The sequence below is a fragment of the Xiphias gladius genome, chromosome 21, assembly GCF_016859285.1.
Source record: "Xiphias gladius isolate SHS-SW01 ecotype Sanya breed wild chromosome 21, ASM1685928v1, whole genome shotgun sequence".
Lineage (NCBI taxonomy): Eukaryota > Metazoa > Chordata > Actinopteri > Istiophoriformes > Xiphiidae > Xiphias > Xiphias gladius.
In genome coordinates, this window is record NC_053420.1 from 20,491,694 (window position 1) to 20,508,412 (window position 16,719).

At 41.1% G+C, this 16,719-nt stretch overlaps 1 protein-coding gene across 2 annotated transcripts in view; it reads left to right on the forward strand.

The window, feature by feature from the left end:
• Window positions 1–16,719, forward strand: part of ppfia4 (PTPRF interacting protein alpha 4) — a 45,483-nt gene that overhangs the window by 14,274 nt on the left and 14,490 nt on the right. For both annotated transcript variants that reach the window (XM_040115677.1, XM_040115678.1), the window contains exons 2-5: window positions 12,485–12,586; window positions 12,717–12,881; window positions 13,605–13,679; window positions 15,838–16,059. In XM_040115677.1, the coding sequence (XP_039971611.1) occupies window positions 12,771–12,881; window positions 13,605–13,679; window positions 15,838–16,059 (408 nt within the window). In that variant the 5' untranslated portion in view covers window positions 12,485–12,586; window positions 12,717–12,770. The remainder of the gene's footprint in view (window positions 1–12,484; window positions 12,587–12,716; window positions 12,882–13,604; window positions 13,680–15,837; window positions 16,060–16,719) is intronic.

Below are 16,719 nucleotides of genomic sequence, written 5' to 3' on the forward strand. Positions count from 1 at the left end.
TCATATTTATTGTACAGACATGAGGGTGGTATTCATCTTCCCGTTTAACTCAAAAAAGCAAAAAAGTTTACTTCCCAAAATGTCAAACTATTCCTTTAATATTCCATTCAAAACACACTAGTATTGAACAGTAATGAATGCTAAGGCAGCAAAAGACAAAATTAAGACAAAATAAGCTTTGGCAACCAAAAACATATTTCATATTAAGTCTTTGTGCAGGTAATTATTTTATTTTTGCTGGTTTGTTGTTAAAGCTGCATATACAGCCTTATGTCAGTCCCATCGGTGACACTTAATGTAATTTTCAATAGTATTAGTGCATTACAGTAATAATACAGAAATTAATTTAGCATTTCCAGTTGTTTTGTTAGCATTATGGAAGAAACAATATAATAATGTTTGTTTGTGGTTCAGTTTGAGGGTGCAGGTGCTACTCTCTTCTGAAACCAAACCTAGTGATGGTGGGATGGGAGTGGGTGCCCTCTGCTCCATGTTATGTTATGATGTAAAATGGCTGCTCTCCGTCGAGGGTAGGTTCGGCTGATATAAATAGTGAAGAGAGGGAGAGCAAAGGAAGAAAAAAAAGGATAAGAGAGCAAGCATGGAGGAGCTGGAGTGGATAGAGTATGAAAAAAGTAATCAAGTGTAGTTGGGCTGCAGAAAGAGGAGAGGGACTCACGTAGAAAGAGAGAGAAAACTGTGAGAGGCTGTCAGTTAAAAAAAAAAAGTCAGAGGTCTTCCACTTCTTTGAATTCTTCTGCAAAAAATGCTGTTTCAAATGTGTCAAGATTCTTGTGTTTTTGTCAGTAGTGCTTGTGGTGTGTGTATGTGCTTGTGCGTTGAGTGTTGTTTTGGTGTTTCTGTCTCTGACTATAAAACTATAAAGCCTGGCTCCCACTGATGTCAAGGACAAGAAGTTATCACCATACATAAATTATCACTGGCTTCTGTTGTCACTCTTGTTTTCCTGCTTCTTTATATTCTTAATCGTGGACCAAAATTACTTCATGTGCAATAACTGCACATGCACATTGTTAGAATATTCAAATCAAACAATTTTCACTTTGGAAACCTCTTGCTACTCCAAAGCTGGTTATCTGGCCGCCTCACACACATATTTTGCTTGTTTATGTGTGAGAATGTATACATGACTTGGTAGTTTGCTAGGATTTTGTGTGAGTACCTCATGCGGCCAGTAGGGGTCTCTGTGACACCACCAACCCAGACGGCAGCAGTGACCGGTGTGTTCGGCCACTCAGTGGATATAAGGCTGAGGTTCCAGCCTGCAGTGTCAGCTAATGGTGGAAGTCACCACAATCACTATAGGACGTTTTGATGTGTACACACTTGTCTGTCTCACTGATCCATCTCTCTCCTGTGAACCCGGTTTCCATGACAACCAGGTACGAGCCAGTCGACCCTTAGACAGGAACCGTTTTCCCTCTGTCTTTTTCTACATTTATGCACTGCCAATCCCAATAGTTATGGTGTTGAATGAACATTTTTCTACATCTTTTTTGTACGGATTGAACATAGAATATAGAATCCGCGAGTGGGTGAGCTCAGGAAGGGATGAAGCACAAGATAATAGTGGGAGGGGAATTACTGAATTAACAAACAGGAGGAATGCAAAGTGAAATGAATGAACAGTCAAATCAGCTGTGACTAATTAGACACTGCTCCTAACTTAATCATAAAGACGCTCTACTGCAATGCACTTCATACACCCTATGCTCCACCATTTTAGTGGAGGTGTATCTTTGCAGAATTGGAATCAGAAAGCACTTTATTAGACAAGTATCTGGACACATACAAACAATGTGTGTATTGTTCACAGTAGCTCTCAATATACTTAGGAGGCACAGATCAAACATACGGTTAAAGATATCAAACAAGCATCTAAAGTTTAAATACATAATACATTACTCTATTTATAGAGGTGGGTTAATGTGCATATACTAAGAGTATAGATATATACAGTCTGTTTAGTATACTCCAGCTTTAAATATCACACAAAGTTGTTGCACTTTCTTCATGTGGATTTTGAAAACATTTGACAAAACAGATGAAAAATAAAATTTAGGTTATAGAACTCTTCTTACATCTGCTTAAGAGATTCTCAAGAAATTCCTCCTCATGTCAGTTGTTATTGAGTGCTAAAATTTCAATGTAAACACGCATCAGAGGCACAGATAAACGTAGAAACAGTGAGTGGTGTATAGGAGAAGCAGTTTCAGTGTCAGCAAAAATACAAGAGAACGGAATAATAAATAATGATAATCAACTTCAGTAAAGTTGGGGCACTTGCAAGAGACAGATTTTTTTTTTTTTTTTTAAAAGAAGAAGACGAAGAGGCAGAGATATCCAAACTTTTAGTTCTTAGTATGGGTCAAGCCCCACAAAGTCTTGAACTTACATTTTCCATAATGCAACTTGATATTGTCTCTTGTTAGACCCTCCCTGCCTGTTTAATGCCCATGCCTTTAATACTCAGTTCCCCAAGTTTGTACAGCAGGCTTTCTGCTAAATATGTGTAGCTTTCAGGTTCAATCCCAGATTATTCAGGTAACACTACTGGAGGAATTTTCTCAGACCTGACAAGCTCTTATGGAGCCAGACAGGACTTTTTACAACTGTTCTTAGGATTTGAGCTACTCCTTGTCGTGAATAAATTGACTTTGACATGTAAAATCAATAGAGTGCCCATAATAACTATGTTATCATACTATAAATAGCAAAAAGACTTGGCCATTCTGAATGTGTGATAATGTAGATCATGAATATGTGACACACTATTGCAGATAAGATTTTGTTCCACATTTCCTACATTTCAATATTTACGTGTGCTTATATAAGTTTGATGCCATGCTCAAGTGTTAAGAATGGTGAATCTTGCAGGAGACACCAACAATATGATGATAAAAATACTTGCTATTCTTTATAGTATAAAAGCACCAGAAGGTTGTTTCAGACTCCAGTCAAGTGCATGCACTGTGAAATCCTACTGAGAGAAGAGGGACGAAACAGGCTGCCATTTATAAATAGAAAGAATCTGCACGCACAGTGCCACGCTGGAGGAAAATGGGTCTCTTGAATTTGTGTTGAGTAAGCAGTGACTCGAGTTTTTATTAAGAGGAAATAGAGCGTTTAATTTCATGCTAATTCTTGGCATTAGTTCCAAATGTGACTTAAAAACTCCCTCTTGAGTGCCTAAACTTTCATGTGTCCGTGCATGTGTATGAGTCTGCCTGTGCATGCGTGTACATGTGTGAGCAACAGAGAACAGGTGGCCAGAGCCCCCCAGCAGTCTTCGTCTAAACCTTGCCTCCATCAGCCGCTCTGTCTCCTCCTCCCCCTTCCATCTTCATAAGATTTCTGTCTCATTCTGTCTTTCTCTCTGATCGAAATCATAAATGTTAACCTCAACCCTGCTTTCCCCCTCTTCTTCAGCCTGGCCCTGTTTATCTATCTCTCTACTCCCTCTTTTGTCTCTCTCTCTGTCCCTCTCTCTCCTTACCCCTCTTCTCTGCCATCTCTCATCCCAGGCTGTAGTTAGAGCAGGGCTGACTAGCAGAGTGCTGTTGTCCCGACGGAGGGCAGAGGGAGCAGCACAGGAATGTATTCCAGCCCTGCTACACTCAGTTTCAGCCATGACTCAGAGGAACTAGCCCTCTTTTCCACCCTCCTCACCCTCACTTCCAATCACTCCTCATTCTCTGCCTCCTCCTACCTCTGTCTCTCTTTATATGGGGGGTCTGTTTTAGGGATCTGATATGTTTGGCCTCCACCATGAACCCAACAGTGAAGATCCACCTTCAGAATGGGACCCACTTTAACACCTACATGTACCAGGTAGGGAGTCAGCAACTTCACAGTTTTTGGACCAGGGAAGGGTTGTCTCAAATAGCTTCCTCTGCAGTCTCCACATGTCCTTGCCGGCGTATCGATTTCAGCACTGATGACTCTTTTCTAAGGCTGAGATATGGCCTCTTCTCCACCTCCTCTTCCCCTCCTCTTCCCTCATTTTCACCACCATGCCTCAAACAGGCTGCAAAGGATGATTAATGCTTTGCAGTCATGCTAATTGCATATCGGTTTAGAAATATGGGCACAGCCCCTCCACTAAGGCTTATCACTGGTTGATGTGACTAGCTGCATGTTTTCAACCACCAATTGTCCAAGAAAATAAATGAGATGAGTATCTGTCATGCAGTGTTGTAGAATTCTCTCTTTTTGTGTGAGTGTTGTGCATGCTTGACTTACCATATGTTTATTACAACACGCGTGCAAGAGACAAACTCTACTGATGCGCAGCAAAAAATCTTTGTGTTTCTCCTGTCATTAAAACAGAGGAAGTACTCCCCTCTATTCTTCCTCGCCTTCTTTGTCAGTTTTTCTGGTGCAGGTTATGCTCTGCTTTAATGAAGAAAACTGAGATACATGAGTGGAGGCTATTCTGGGCTCAGGCCTTCGATGGGCACAGTGGAAGAGAGAAAGTTGGAAAACTTGCAGGGGATTTGACACCTCTTTGTCTGCTGGACCATAAGAAAGGGATATTTGGAAAGCTGCTGGTCAGCTCTGCACTCTTCCATGGCTGTAAAGATGCTTTTGCTGCGTCAGTCAACTTTATGTCCAATAATCAGACTATTAAATGACTTGATATTCATGTTTTTATTGTGGTGGGTTACTGGATTTCTGACAGGTTTCACTTAAAGCCTTTCAAACGTGGTTAGAACTCTTTTAGATTCACTTATGCTTTGGATGTCAAGCAAAAATCCCCTATTTTCCAAGTAAATCCTGAAAAGGTGTATAGAGTGGGATTTACCAAGTTGCATTTACACCGAGTGTATTTTCTGTTGTGTTATATGCATTTCAGAAGTGAGTCCAGAGCTGGCATCGCTGCAATCAGTCTTGGCATTTTCCCTAATGTGATTGATGTCGGCTGATCTGCTCATGATTATCCAGGGGCCTAATTTTACTACATCTGTCTCAGGTATGACGAATAATCCAAAAAAAAAAAAGAAATGAGCATGTTGACTTGTTCTGCATCCTGAAGGGAAGCCTTTAAGTTTTCAGTCAAAGTTTTTCCTCCAGAGCACAAGTCTGGGTGGAGATCTGTCAAGTGCTGCTTTCAGTTGCTTCTCTCCCTGGTCTCAAGAGCTGTCACACTTTCACACGGACGAGAAATCTCTCAGTTGCTTTGTGCATTTTTGTGTTTTAGTGTATTTGCGCCTGCATGGATGTGCATCGGCGTACGTCTGTGTGCATCTGATGAAACGTTCATGCAAAGTTTGTATGCTGCTCAAACACATCACTTTCCTAATGAGCCATTGCCATGGCAACGGCAGCAGTGTGTCGGGTGGCGCCATGGCAACAGGTTACTCCCTCCTACACCCAGGCAAGGTGTTGTGGTGGTGTTGTGTGTCACAGTTCTTGTGTGTGTGTGTGTGTGTGTGTCAGAGGAAGGTCGAGTCACCTCTGCTGTTGGAGGCCTCGCTCTCTCTCTCTGCAGTGGTGAAGAGTTACAGAGCTGTGATATCTGAGTCTCCCCAGGGACTCACTCATTCTCCAGTCCCCGACCCTGCATTCATCTTCACCATGGCACCAGTGAATCACCACGATTTGCATCAGAGTTAATTTAGTGTCTTTTGGTGGGCGCAAGTAAAAGGAGCTCAGTCATTATACACAGTCTCTGACGAGGTACCTCTCTTCTTCTCTGCCTCTCCACAGTAAATGATCATTTCTGTATTTTTACTGGTGAAGCTTAACCTTTATTAGTGATTCTTATCTTGCATTTGCATTGTAGCATTGCTCAAATAAACACTTTCTAACTAGGTCTGTGGATCTATTTACAAGTTATAGATAATTTAGTCAGACCTTGCTGCGATACGTGAGTGAAAGTCTAACTTCAGTTATAAACGGAACTGACTTCTGCATCATTATTGCTGAGCAACAGATGGATAAACAGGAAAAGCAAAACTGATTATTTGATTTTATTGACTGCATTGAGGCAGCGCTATCTCACGCCCACTTTTGTATTCGAGAAATATGCAGAATTCATCTGCCCAAGTTTTTCTGGGTTGTCATACTCAATCTAATATCTCTGACCACAAGTCATAATAATGCATGAACACCTTGTAAATAGAGCAAAATTCAATTTTGTTTAGGATGCGTTCCTGTTTTTAGAGATGCAAAATGCAATCTGAATACTTATGACGTGCACTTGAGCTTTAAATATCCTCTGATATATCACAACCCTAACCTGTGAATCATACCATGTGCAAACGACGTTACAGTTTCAGTCTCTTCCCTTTCTTGCTTAGTCACATATTTTCCTCTTTTCCTCTCCTCCCACCAACTGATGCTCACAGAGATGATGGTCCAAGTCACTGTTCTCAGGCTCTTGGTGACGTCCATTTATATTTGTTTTGGCTTCATTCTCTTGTCTTGTTAATCTGCCCACACATAGCAGAAATACTGTTGCTACAAAGTTAGAGGCTATGTGTTGGTTAGCACATGAATTCTTTTAAAAGCATTATCTACTGTTTCTGTTGTTTGACAATGATTTATGGTTATAATCTATTTTGTTTTTCGTATTCTATTTTGCCAGTGATTTCCTATTTCTCACAAAAATGACCTTCAACAACCTGCAGAGAACAGTTGTGGACTTGCCAAGTTCTTCTGTGTATGTAGGCAAAGAGAGCTTTTGTCAAAGCAATTGTGTGGTAAGAGGGAGAGAAGAGAGTTTTCTTAAGGAGAAAAGTACATATTGTATTCAAAACCCAACATAATGTCTGGCTGCATTGCAGTACAGTTAACAACTAAACAAGATTTACTCAGTTTACTGGGAAAAAGAAGAGAAAAATATGTCACAAAAAAACTTAAAAGAGCACAGAAATACAAGATGCATCGCAAATGGTTGTTTTGTTAACGTTCAGTGAATGGATGAGGTGGTGATCCGTCTCTTGCATCCTCATCCATTCATTTCATCGCTCACTCATTTAGCTATCCTTAGTGGACAAAAAAATGTAACACACTGAAAGTGTGTTGGTATTTTCCCTCCCAGTTGTCTTATAAGTGACATTGTGTGTCCTGGTTCCTTCATCCGTGAGTCTTTAGAGCCTCCAGGCAGCAAAAAAAAAGGGGTTGGATACTTGTCATGTGATCACACGTACTGTAAATAAGTAGTACTTTTTTGAGTGCACTCTAAAATCTGTAATTTTACTTTCACTTTAATTTCATAGATTTTGGATGAAGTTTTCCTCTCAACTAGCAAAGGAAAGACTTTTAAGGAGGATTTTTTATCTGTTCTTTCTCTTTTGTATTGTCTTCCTGCCTTCGAATGCTGTTGGCAGTGGTCAGAGGAATGAAGGGCTGATGTGTGTGATGATCAGTTCCTCATAGTACTCACAGTCGGTGTCCTCAGCCACAGCTTTACTGCGGAATAAAAATAAGGAAATAACTGGCCAACCGAAAAATGATCACGTCATTTCTGATGAGTGCAGCAGCACCTGCCTCCCAAGCACCCACACCTCCCCACACACACATACATAAGTTCTTGCACATATTTTGGTCACAGTGCAGGAATAAAATACAGGGTTATGTTGAATACTGTGAGTGTTTTACTACATTCATATGTTAGGGCACTATATTGTCGTGTTTGTATTCTGCGTGTAAAATTTAAGAAACTACTGTCGGTACATTCCCACAAGAGAATAAAAGAATGCAGGCCATTAAAACATGCATCACTATATGCTTGCTTTGCATTCTCTGCTGAGATGATAGATGCAGTGTCCAAAACTTCAGCTTACTGCTTATTACAGTATAGACTCTGCCCTTCATATTCTTTATCGTGTAGGGAATAGTGAATGAGTGAATGAGGGGGGCGATTTCAGACACAGTTCAGCGGTGTGGTGTAGGTTAATTCTCCACAGTGCCGACCTCTGTACAGATTACAAATTCACAGCAAAACACACACACACACACACACACACACACAAGTATAGACGGATAAGCATACTCACAATAAACCTTATATTTTTTGTCTTGAGCGTGTGTGTGTGTGTGTGTGAGAGAGAGAGAGCGAGAGACAGATTTAATGTACAATTTTTGTGCTTTTTTTTTATCCGACCACACTCCAATCTCTCTCCCTCTCTCTCTGCACACACACACACAGCATTTTTTTTTTCATCCTTTAATCCCAAACTGCTTAAGGAAGCAAAGGGGAGAAATCCCTTTACAATGTCTGGGCTCAGCAGTGTTTGGTAACCACTTGCTATCTCACATTTTGGTTGGAGGCAGAAGAGCAGCGTTCTTCTAGACGCCCAGAATCTTCTCTCCGCTCTATATGATATACTCTCTGACAGATGTCGAGGTTGTGTTGTCAAAGAGCCACGTCTGTATCTGACTGTTGTGTGAAATTGAATAAACATCCTGGGATTTTCAAAGCTCACACGGTTTTTGGGGGGTTACAGTTGCATAGTTCACACAGTGTTTGTGTGTGTGTGTGTGTGTGTGTGTGTGTGTGTGTGTGTGTGTGTGTGTGTGTGTGTGTGTGTGTGTGTAAGACAGAACAAAAGCAAAAAAAGTAGGAGCCGTCAGAGAGAAGATCTTACACATACTTCCATGAGAAATTAAATAGATTTGGGGTTTTTTTTAACAGACAGTGATGTTTTATATTTTATATATAACACTTGTCTGTTCTGTTACAAAAAACTCCTAACAAAAGGTATGTTTTCATACCTTTATCTATACTTAGTTCTTTGTCAGGGCATGTCTCTCCCATTTGTCTTTGCTTTTTTTGAGTATTGAAACAGTTCGTGGAGAGGATACAGAGAGCTCCTAAAAGGCAAAGGGATGACGGGATGAAGAGATAAACCAGAGAACGCAATAGATGGCCTGTTGAGACTTTTTGCCATGATTGAAAGAGACACTGAGCTATAACATCTGTTGGTGGATTTGGGCGGAGCTCCCGTCTATTGGTGCGCCCCTGTGGAATAAGGGGAAGTAAAATGAAAAAGCTGACCCATTTTCCCCGTTTCCTCCCATTGCCCTTCCCTCGCTCTTCCCTTTTCAGCCCCCCCCCAGTTTAACAAACTGTAGATACCCCAATGAGTTGTATAACATCACAATCAATTTACATTTTTTCCTGCAATAACTTGTGGTAATAGCAATAGATTTATGCCGTGAGACTTTATCATACTTTATCTTTTAGTTTTGATTTATCAAGTCATATGGCACCGTACATTCTGTTGTAGCTACTTAACACAAGTTCATGCTTGTATCATATGATAGCACTATGATCTTATAGGGGCTATATATCAAAGCTTTCTACTCAGAGATTTTTCAGATAATTTGGAAGATTGGATGGGAATATTTATCATACAACCACGTCAGGTTCGGCACACTCCGCTCGGTCGATTGGATCAGTGCGGGAGAACAGCAGAACCATTACCACCAGTTTACCACCGTTAAGGCCAGAATGTGTCACGAGGCACAAGTATGCTGTACCTTGCCCTAAAACGAGGGTATTTCTAAATTTGGCTGGAAATGCTCTTTGTACCTCAGCTGTTGGCGGACAACTGTTCTGGTTACACCTGACTTGTTGACAGTCCAGGATCCGGTGGCAGGTGTATTGCTGCACTGGCAATTCTCAACCAGATGTGTCATAAAATGTTTCACTATCTTTGCTATAGTTTAAGGGCGGCAACGTCTGTTAGACAGACCCAGTGTTTGGGTCATCAGTGTCAAATGTGAGACCAAGAGTGCAGTGTCATGGTTCTGGGGAGTACCGCGACTGTGCAAGCGTGTGTGCGCGTGTGTGTGCGACAAGCAGAGAGAGCAAAAGCCTCTGGGTATTGGTTTGGACTAAAGCCAAGCTCACAGGAAATACCAACAAAGCACCAAGCGATGTTCAAACAACATGCAAACACACACACAAACAGAGTCATACTTACACTTGCAGTCACGCAGATGTACACACTTCAGTAAACAAACAGCCACCCAATCTCTGGTCCACAACCACAGAAAATATTAAAAATCAAAGTCCGACAGGAACTGTGTGAGTCACCGGCTCATTCTCTGTTTTACACTGTAAATGCGGCACAATTAACTTCTCACCTTGTGTAAATTTAACTGATGGCAGACAGAATAACAGATTAACAAAAAATCATATGGGCAAGTGGATTAAGTAGGGGGCTGGGAGTCCAGGAAGCCCCCTCTGACAAGAGAATTGATTGCTTTGATAGCAGCAAGACAGTTTTTGAAATATTACTTGTCAAAGAAAGACAAAAGTATGGAATGACATTTCAGCTTTTCTTCATTGATCTGAAGAGACTTGTGAAAGGATCAGTTTACACTGCTATGATTTATCTGAGCTCGACAGAATGTGGAGACTTTATAATCCCAGATCAGAGCAGGTGAATCTTAATATTTTCAGCGAATGACATTTGACATTGTCAATTTTTGTAAAACTCTTTACAACTGTTTTAAATGTTGTCTTGCCTTGATAAATGAGTAGGTCAAATTGCATCAGGTTGATAGATATTAAATATTCACTCAGCCCACTTTTACATTGCGAACATTTTTAAATAGTCCATTTTAAGATCACTTGTTTTATGCAAGGACTAAGTCCTAACGTCTTCACAGACCTTTGACCGCTGTGATGCTAAAGGACTTGTTCACCCCAAAATGAAAAAAATTGCAAGGTGAAATGCCCTTAAAGTTTATATACTGTAAAAACCAAACACACAGTAGAATAGTGCTGCAGTTCCATCACAACGTTGTCCAAAACTATTAAAGTTAATGGAGCCATCTCTCCACAGCTCCAAAAGAAAATTAAATGCCCATCAAATCCGCAATTAGCGGATGTTTGTGGAGCTGTGAAAAGTTGGCGCGTCTATCTATCTTAGTGTGGGAAAAGCTGTGAAACTACACGAAGTAATCCACAGCACACTCTACAGTATAGGTACTGTACAGGAGAAGTACATTTTTGTACTGACAAGTAATTTTTTCACTTATGTACATTAATAAAGGCTAATAATGGGCCAAGATATATTTTTATTAGCTTAGCTTAGCATGAAGACCAGAGACGGGAAAACAGGCAGCCTGTCAACAGTATCTCTACAGCTAACTGAACAAACTACATATAACCCATCAATTAGTGAGCCTTAGAGATACTGGCAGTAGATTATTTTTGCCTTTGGACAGATCAGGGCTAGCTGTTTCCCCATATTTATAGTCTTTGTGCTAAGATAAGCTAACCAGCTGCTGGCTGTATTTTCATATTTACCATAAAGACATGAGAGTGGTATCAGTCTTCTCAGCTAACTCTCGAAAAGAAAAACGGGGGCTAATGCTTTATTTGCAGAAAGTGTGCCATTGCTCCTGTTGTTAAAAACATACCATGTTACAGTATCATAGTGACCAATGGGTAAATAACATCTCAGAGCTGCATTCTGCTGCTACCAGTCTGCACAGAGTGGCTGAAAATTGCTTCAAACGTGCCATTCCCGACACACTGAGTGGATTCCAACTAAACAGAAACCAATGTGGAACAAACTTCAAGTCACTCATGAACTGAGTCTTTCAAATGTGGCTATAAAAGGGCATCTGGAGCACTGCAAGGGCTTAAAAGTGTCCGCGAATGAATGTATCATCATCGGGAGTTGCATTTACTGGATGTGTTTAATGGTCAGAGAGAAAAGGTATGGCATGTTTCTCATTCTTCTAAGTTCACTCAGTTGCATTTATATTTACTTTTTGTACAATATAATGAAACATAACATTTTGATCAGAATAGTTCATAAGGTTCAAAAGATATGTTTAGAAAATGATTTAATCTAATCATTTCAGTTATATTCAGTGTTGCAGATATGAAGGAAAACCTATTTCTTGGTAATGTATTTTTTCCAAAAAAAAAAAAGTATATATTGAAATACTTTAGAGGCGTCACCATCAGCGCAGTGTCATCAGGCACAAATCGTACTTGGTTTTTTTTAGCTTGCTACTTTAATTTTATGGCTCCAAAAACCCAGAGGTGGGCACTGAGGTGGGCAGAGTGGCACAGCTGAGGTTGTGTTTATGCAGACCAAACAACACAGTGCCATTTTGGTGCCTAGTTTCTCATGAGGTTTCCACCCGCTCAGACCTCCTCTTATCGCAGGTGCACAGAATACATTTCCCATTCAGCATCTCTCGGACAAGAACTGTTTTCTCTTTGGAGAAACCAGCCTGGGCTGCCCATTATTTAAGTCTGTCCCAACTTCACCTGCTGATAAAGTATTCCTATCACAAATACTAACAATGTCCTGTGCTGTTCTGTGCCAGGGGCGTGCTTTTGAATCTGGTCACCAAAAACTGCAAAAACTGGTCAGCCACACCCACTTGTGTGCTGCTCAGCTTCAAAAAAGTTGAGCCCATTGTGTTGATCAGTCATAGTATTAATCTCTGTATGAATGTTATGCATTTTGTGTGTGTTGTATAGGAGTTTGCCACCCTGACGAAGGAGCTGAACATATGCCGGGAGCAGCTGCTGGAGAAAGAGGAGGAAATATCTGAGCTGAAAGCGGAAAGAAACAACACCAGGGTATGTGCGTGTTTGAGCGTGTGCATATGTGGGTGCAAGTGTGTGGCAATGCTGATGAAAACAAATAACATTTCTAAGCTTGACATTAGCCTTCTTTTTGGTTGTGCTTGCATGCGTGTGTGCGCTGTAGCTGCTGCTGGAGCACCTGGAGTGTCTGGTATCTCGTCACGAACGCAGTCTGAGGATGACAGTGGTGAAGAGACAGGCACCCCCACCGTCTGGAGTCTCCAGTGAAGTAGAGGTCCTCAAAGCTCTGAAGTCGCTGTTTGAACACCACAAAGCTCTGGATGAAAAGGTGGACTCACACACACAAATGCACACATACAAACATGCAAGGGCTGCAGTCTGTTGTGACAAATAAATGCAGGGGGAAACAATTACCTCATCTGATACCTTCAGGATACAGTATTTCCATCAGCCATGTCACACACACCATTTTGTTGCTACAAGTTTGACTTTTTAACAGAATTTCCTCACTAATTAATTCTTATCCGTTCAGTTTTGCGTTTTGTTTTCTCATTGTTAAGCTGTTAATAAACCTCAACACTTGCTGAGTTTCAGCGTAAAAGTCCTCCGTGAAAGGGAAGAGATTATCGCTGAAAGGCTTTTAATGTGATAACAGATGGAGGAAGTCTTAAGTTTTAATTAACAGCAAACAGCAGCAACAGCATAATACAGTAAGACAGCACATGGAAGTAGATAAAAAGACAGAGAGGAATGGCTAATAAAATATAATTTAGTTATACAACAGGGAAATTGAAAATAATCAAACCGCTTCTTTTCAGTTGAGTTAAAAAAAAGGGCCTGCGCCACTGAAATTATATTGCAAAACATATGTTATACCAGTAATTGAAGTAATTATTAGACCAAATAAATCTCTTTTAAAACTTAAAATTCTCAGTGTTCCTAAATTATATTTATCCATTATATTGCAAGTTCACACCAGTGTTGTGCTTCTCGTCAGCGTGTCCATGTTTCTGGACTTTGCATTGATGGTTTTTTCTGTTTTTTTTGTCAGGTGCGTGAGAGGCTTCGCGTGGCTCTGGAGAGGGTGGCCACCCTGGAAGGACAGCTAGCAGCTACCACACAAGAGGTGTGGTGTGCGTGTCTTAGAGTGTTTGTGTGTGTGTGTGTGTGTGTGTGTGTGTGTGTGTGTGTGTGTGTGTGTGTGTGTGTATGTGTTCCTATGGGTGGTTATTGGAAAGTGAAACATCTGTTCAGTCCCTAGCAGACATCTGTTGAAGCCTCCTGTCTGATCTAATATACACTCCAAGTGCCAAGCTGGGTTAGAGACTCTGTCTCCCCGGCCCTGTATTCTCTCTCTCTCACACGCACACACACACGCCTTCTGTACTCATTTAAAAATGTCATTAGAAAAAATAACTCTAAAGATAAAATTATGGTAAATGTTCGCAGCAGATTAAGTTGAAACAGAATCCTAGTGGGTTATATAAGATTTAAAGTCAAAGCTTGTTAAGAGTCACTGATCACAGAGTTTTATAAGCAGAGCAGACCCTCGCTGAAGCAAACCCTCCATCCTCTATTCTGAGTAATTTATATTTGTAGTTATGCAAAATATGGTAGAGCAGGTTGTCTGAAGCATGCTGACAGCCCGAGAGTCAGGCTTCCCTTTGGGAAGCCGCGTTTTGTTCTTTGATTTTCTGAGGGTAAAGAAAAGGTATTAAACATGTGACATTGTTCAATTTTTTTTTTGTTTTTTTTTTTTTGTCTTTAATCTACATTGCAGTTGAACATGGTGAGACAAAGGAAGGATGGTGACTCAGTGGAGCGAACAGATGGATCCAAACCTGCATGGAAGGTCTTCCTGGCTGTGTGATTGTTGTTCTGCTCTGTGCTTTATTTTATGTCTGCCTGTGGTACTGTATTTGTGTGCGTCTTGCTTGATCCCTTTCTTTCTCTCTTCTTCCTGGCTTTCTTTCACACATTAAAACATCTACTCACACACACTTACTACACAGAACAGAGGTGTATGGCGCTTAATGTAGTGTAAATCCCCCTTTAAATTACCTTTATAATTCTGATAACGTTAGTAGCTCTTGCTCTCCGTTCGAGCCCTGTCCTCCCTGGTGTGAGGCCTGCCCAGAAACAAGCACACATTATGTAACTCTGTCTGGGTCCATCCACATGGAGTAACAAACCTCCTCGTGAATAAACAGCAGGACCTGTTTGTATCTGGATAGAATTCTCCTTACTCTGTATGGGCACCCAGCTGAGGAGGAAAAGTAAAAGATCCACTTGTTTCAGCTCTTTGGCTTAGAGATAGAGGAAAGCAAAAAAACAAACAAAACCCAATGTGTTTTTATTTAAAGAATAATTAAACTTGATAAATCAATAACTTACCCTTAAGAAAGGATGAGAGCAAGGAGATGACTGTATCAAAAAAAAGGGCCACAGGCAGATAAGATTAGAGGATTGGCCAGAGTCCAAGCATTAAGTGGAAGAGTGTAGCTTAGATGTCCCAGAGTGTGAACTGTGCAAGCACACACTGTCAGGACTTTAATCCACGATACCCTCTGCCTTGCTGACACTTACTGCAATTATTGATGTTGCAACCCGCACCATTCAGGGGATATTTCTTTTCAAAACACCTTAAAATTGACATTACCGCATGTACTGTTTCAGGAAAGTTGGTTTGGAACCCTAACCAAGACAATCTTTAGGTCCATGTCGTACCCGACGACTGCTACAGATTGTCAGTCAAATGGGGCCGGTACAATGCTGTTTCCAATGTCCCTGGGAGTAAAGCTAATGAGTATGTTGGGCTAAACTTAAGCACAATTGCACAAATTACCAGGTATGTTTTATTACACAGCTTCACACCATTTAGCTCTATTTCCCCCTGTGTTTGTGTGTCCGGTTTTGTTCCTGTAAGGTATTCATAAGCAGGCAAAATGGGAACGTGAGGGAGCGGAGGGGGTCCTACTAACTTCGGCTACCCATTGTGTTGCCTGTCTAAATGTGTGAAGGTTTGTTTAATTAAGGCCCTGGAATGAACTGCACTTTGAGCTGTGAAGAGAAGAGAAACATCATCAAAACAACAACATTGCTGCATCACCTCACACACCCCACCCTCGTACGCATAAAAACCAACAGTTTTTTATCTAGGTCATCCAACTTTATCGGCTCTCCAACAACTCTCAGTGTGTTATCTGTGTTACTCAGGCCTAAGACACATTTTATGTGGCAGCTTATACAGTATATATCGATTAATTTGCGTGTCTACCTTATAGAGACTGCCCAACGGCTCCATAGACGCTCATGATGATGGCAGCCGGGTGTCCGAACTTCAGGAGCTGCTGGAACGGACCAATAAGGAGCTGGCCCAGAGCCGCGAGCACTCTGCCACTCTAAACGCCCGCGTGGCCGAGCTCGAGGCAGAGCTTGCAAACACACGCCGAGAACTGAGCCGCAGTGAGGAGCTGTCAATCAAACAACAGAGGGAACAGAGAGAGGTGAGAGTAAAAGGAAATGTGCTTTTGCTCCGGGAGAAAGCACAGGGAATGGGAGGCTGCAAAAACTTGGAGCTTTGAGTAAAGCTGATTATTGCAGGATGACCACTGCAACTGGCCGACCAGTTCTCTGCTAAGGTGCAAGGGAAGCACCAATGAGTCCATGATGATAGAAAAGATCTCCACACACATAGATCTATGCAGTGTTTTCACTTTATTTTCTGGGCTTTCGGTCTATCAGACCTTCATCTGAAAATACATAACTCAACAATGAGCAGGCAGGCAAAGACAACCAGTCACATTCTAACCATTGGCAGTATGCAATACACCTGTGCACGTGCCGGTGGTAGAAAATCCACCTCTTGTAAAAAAAACCTAAAAATTTTATATTCTGCTGCTTTGGGGAAAAAACACAGATCTATTAATAAATTATTATATGATTATTAAAGAATTACACCTTGTTTCCCGTGTCATTGAGAGTTCTCACTCTTACAGAGAAACTGTGCATGATAGTAGATGGCGGCTGAGCATGCACAGTATTGTGTGGTCTATATCAACTACCAGTAAGCAGTTACCACACAGACTTCTAACAAAGCTCATTAACTGATTGTTTAATAAAGCAACTATAGTAGCTTTGGTAAGTGTGCATGCAACATTTCCTTG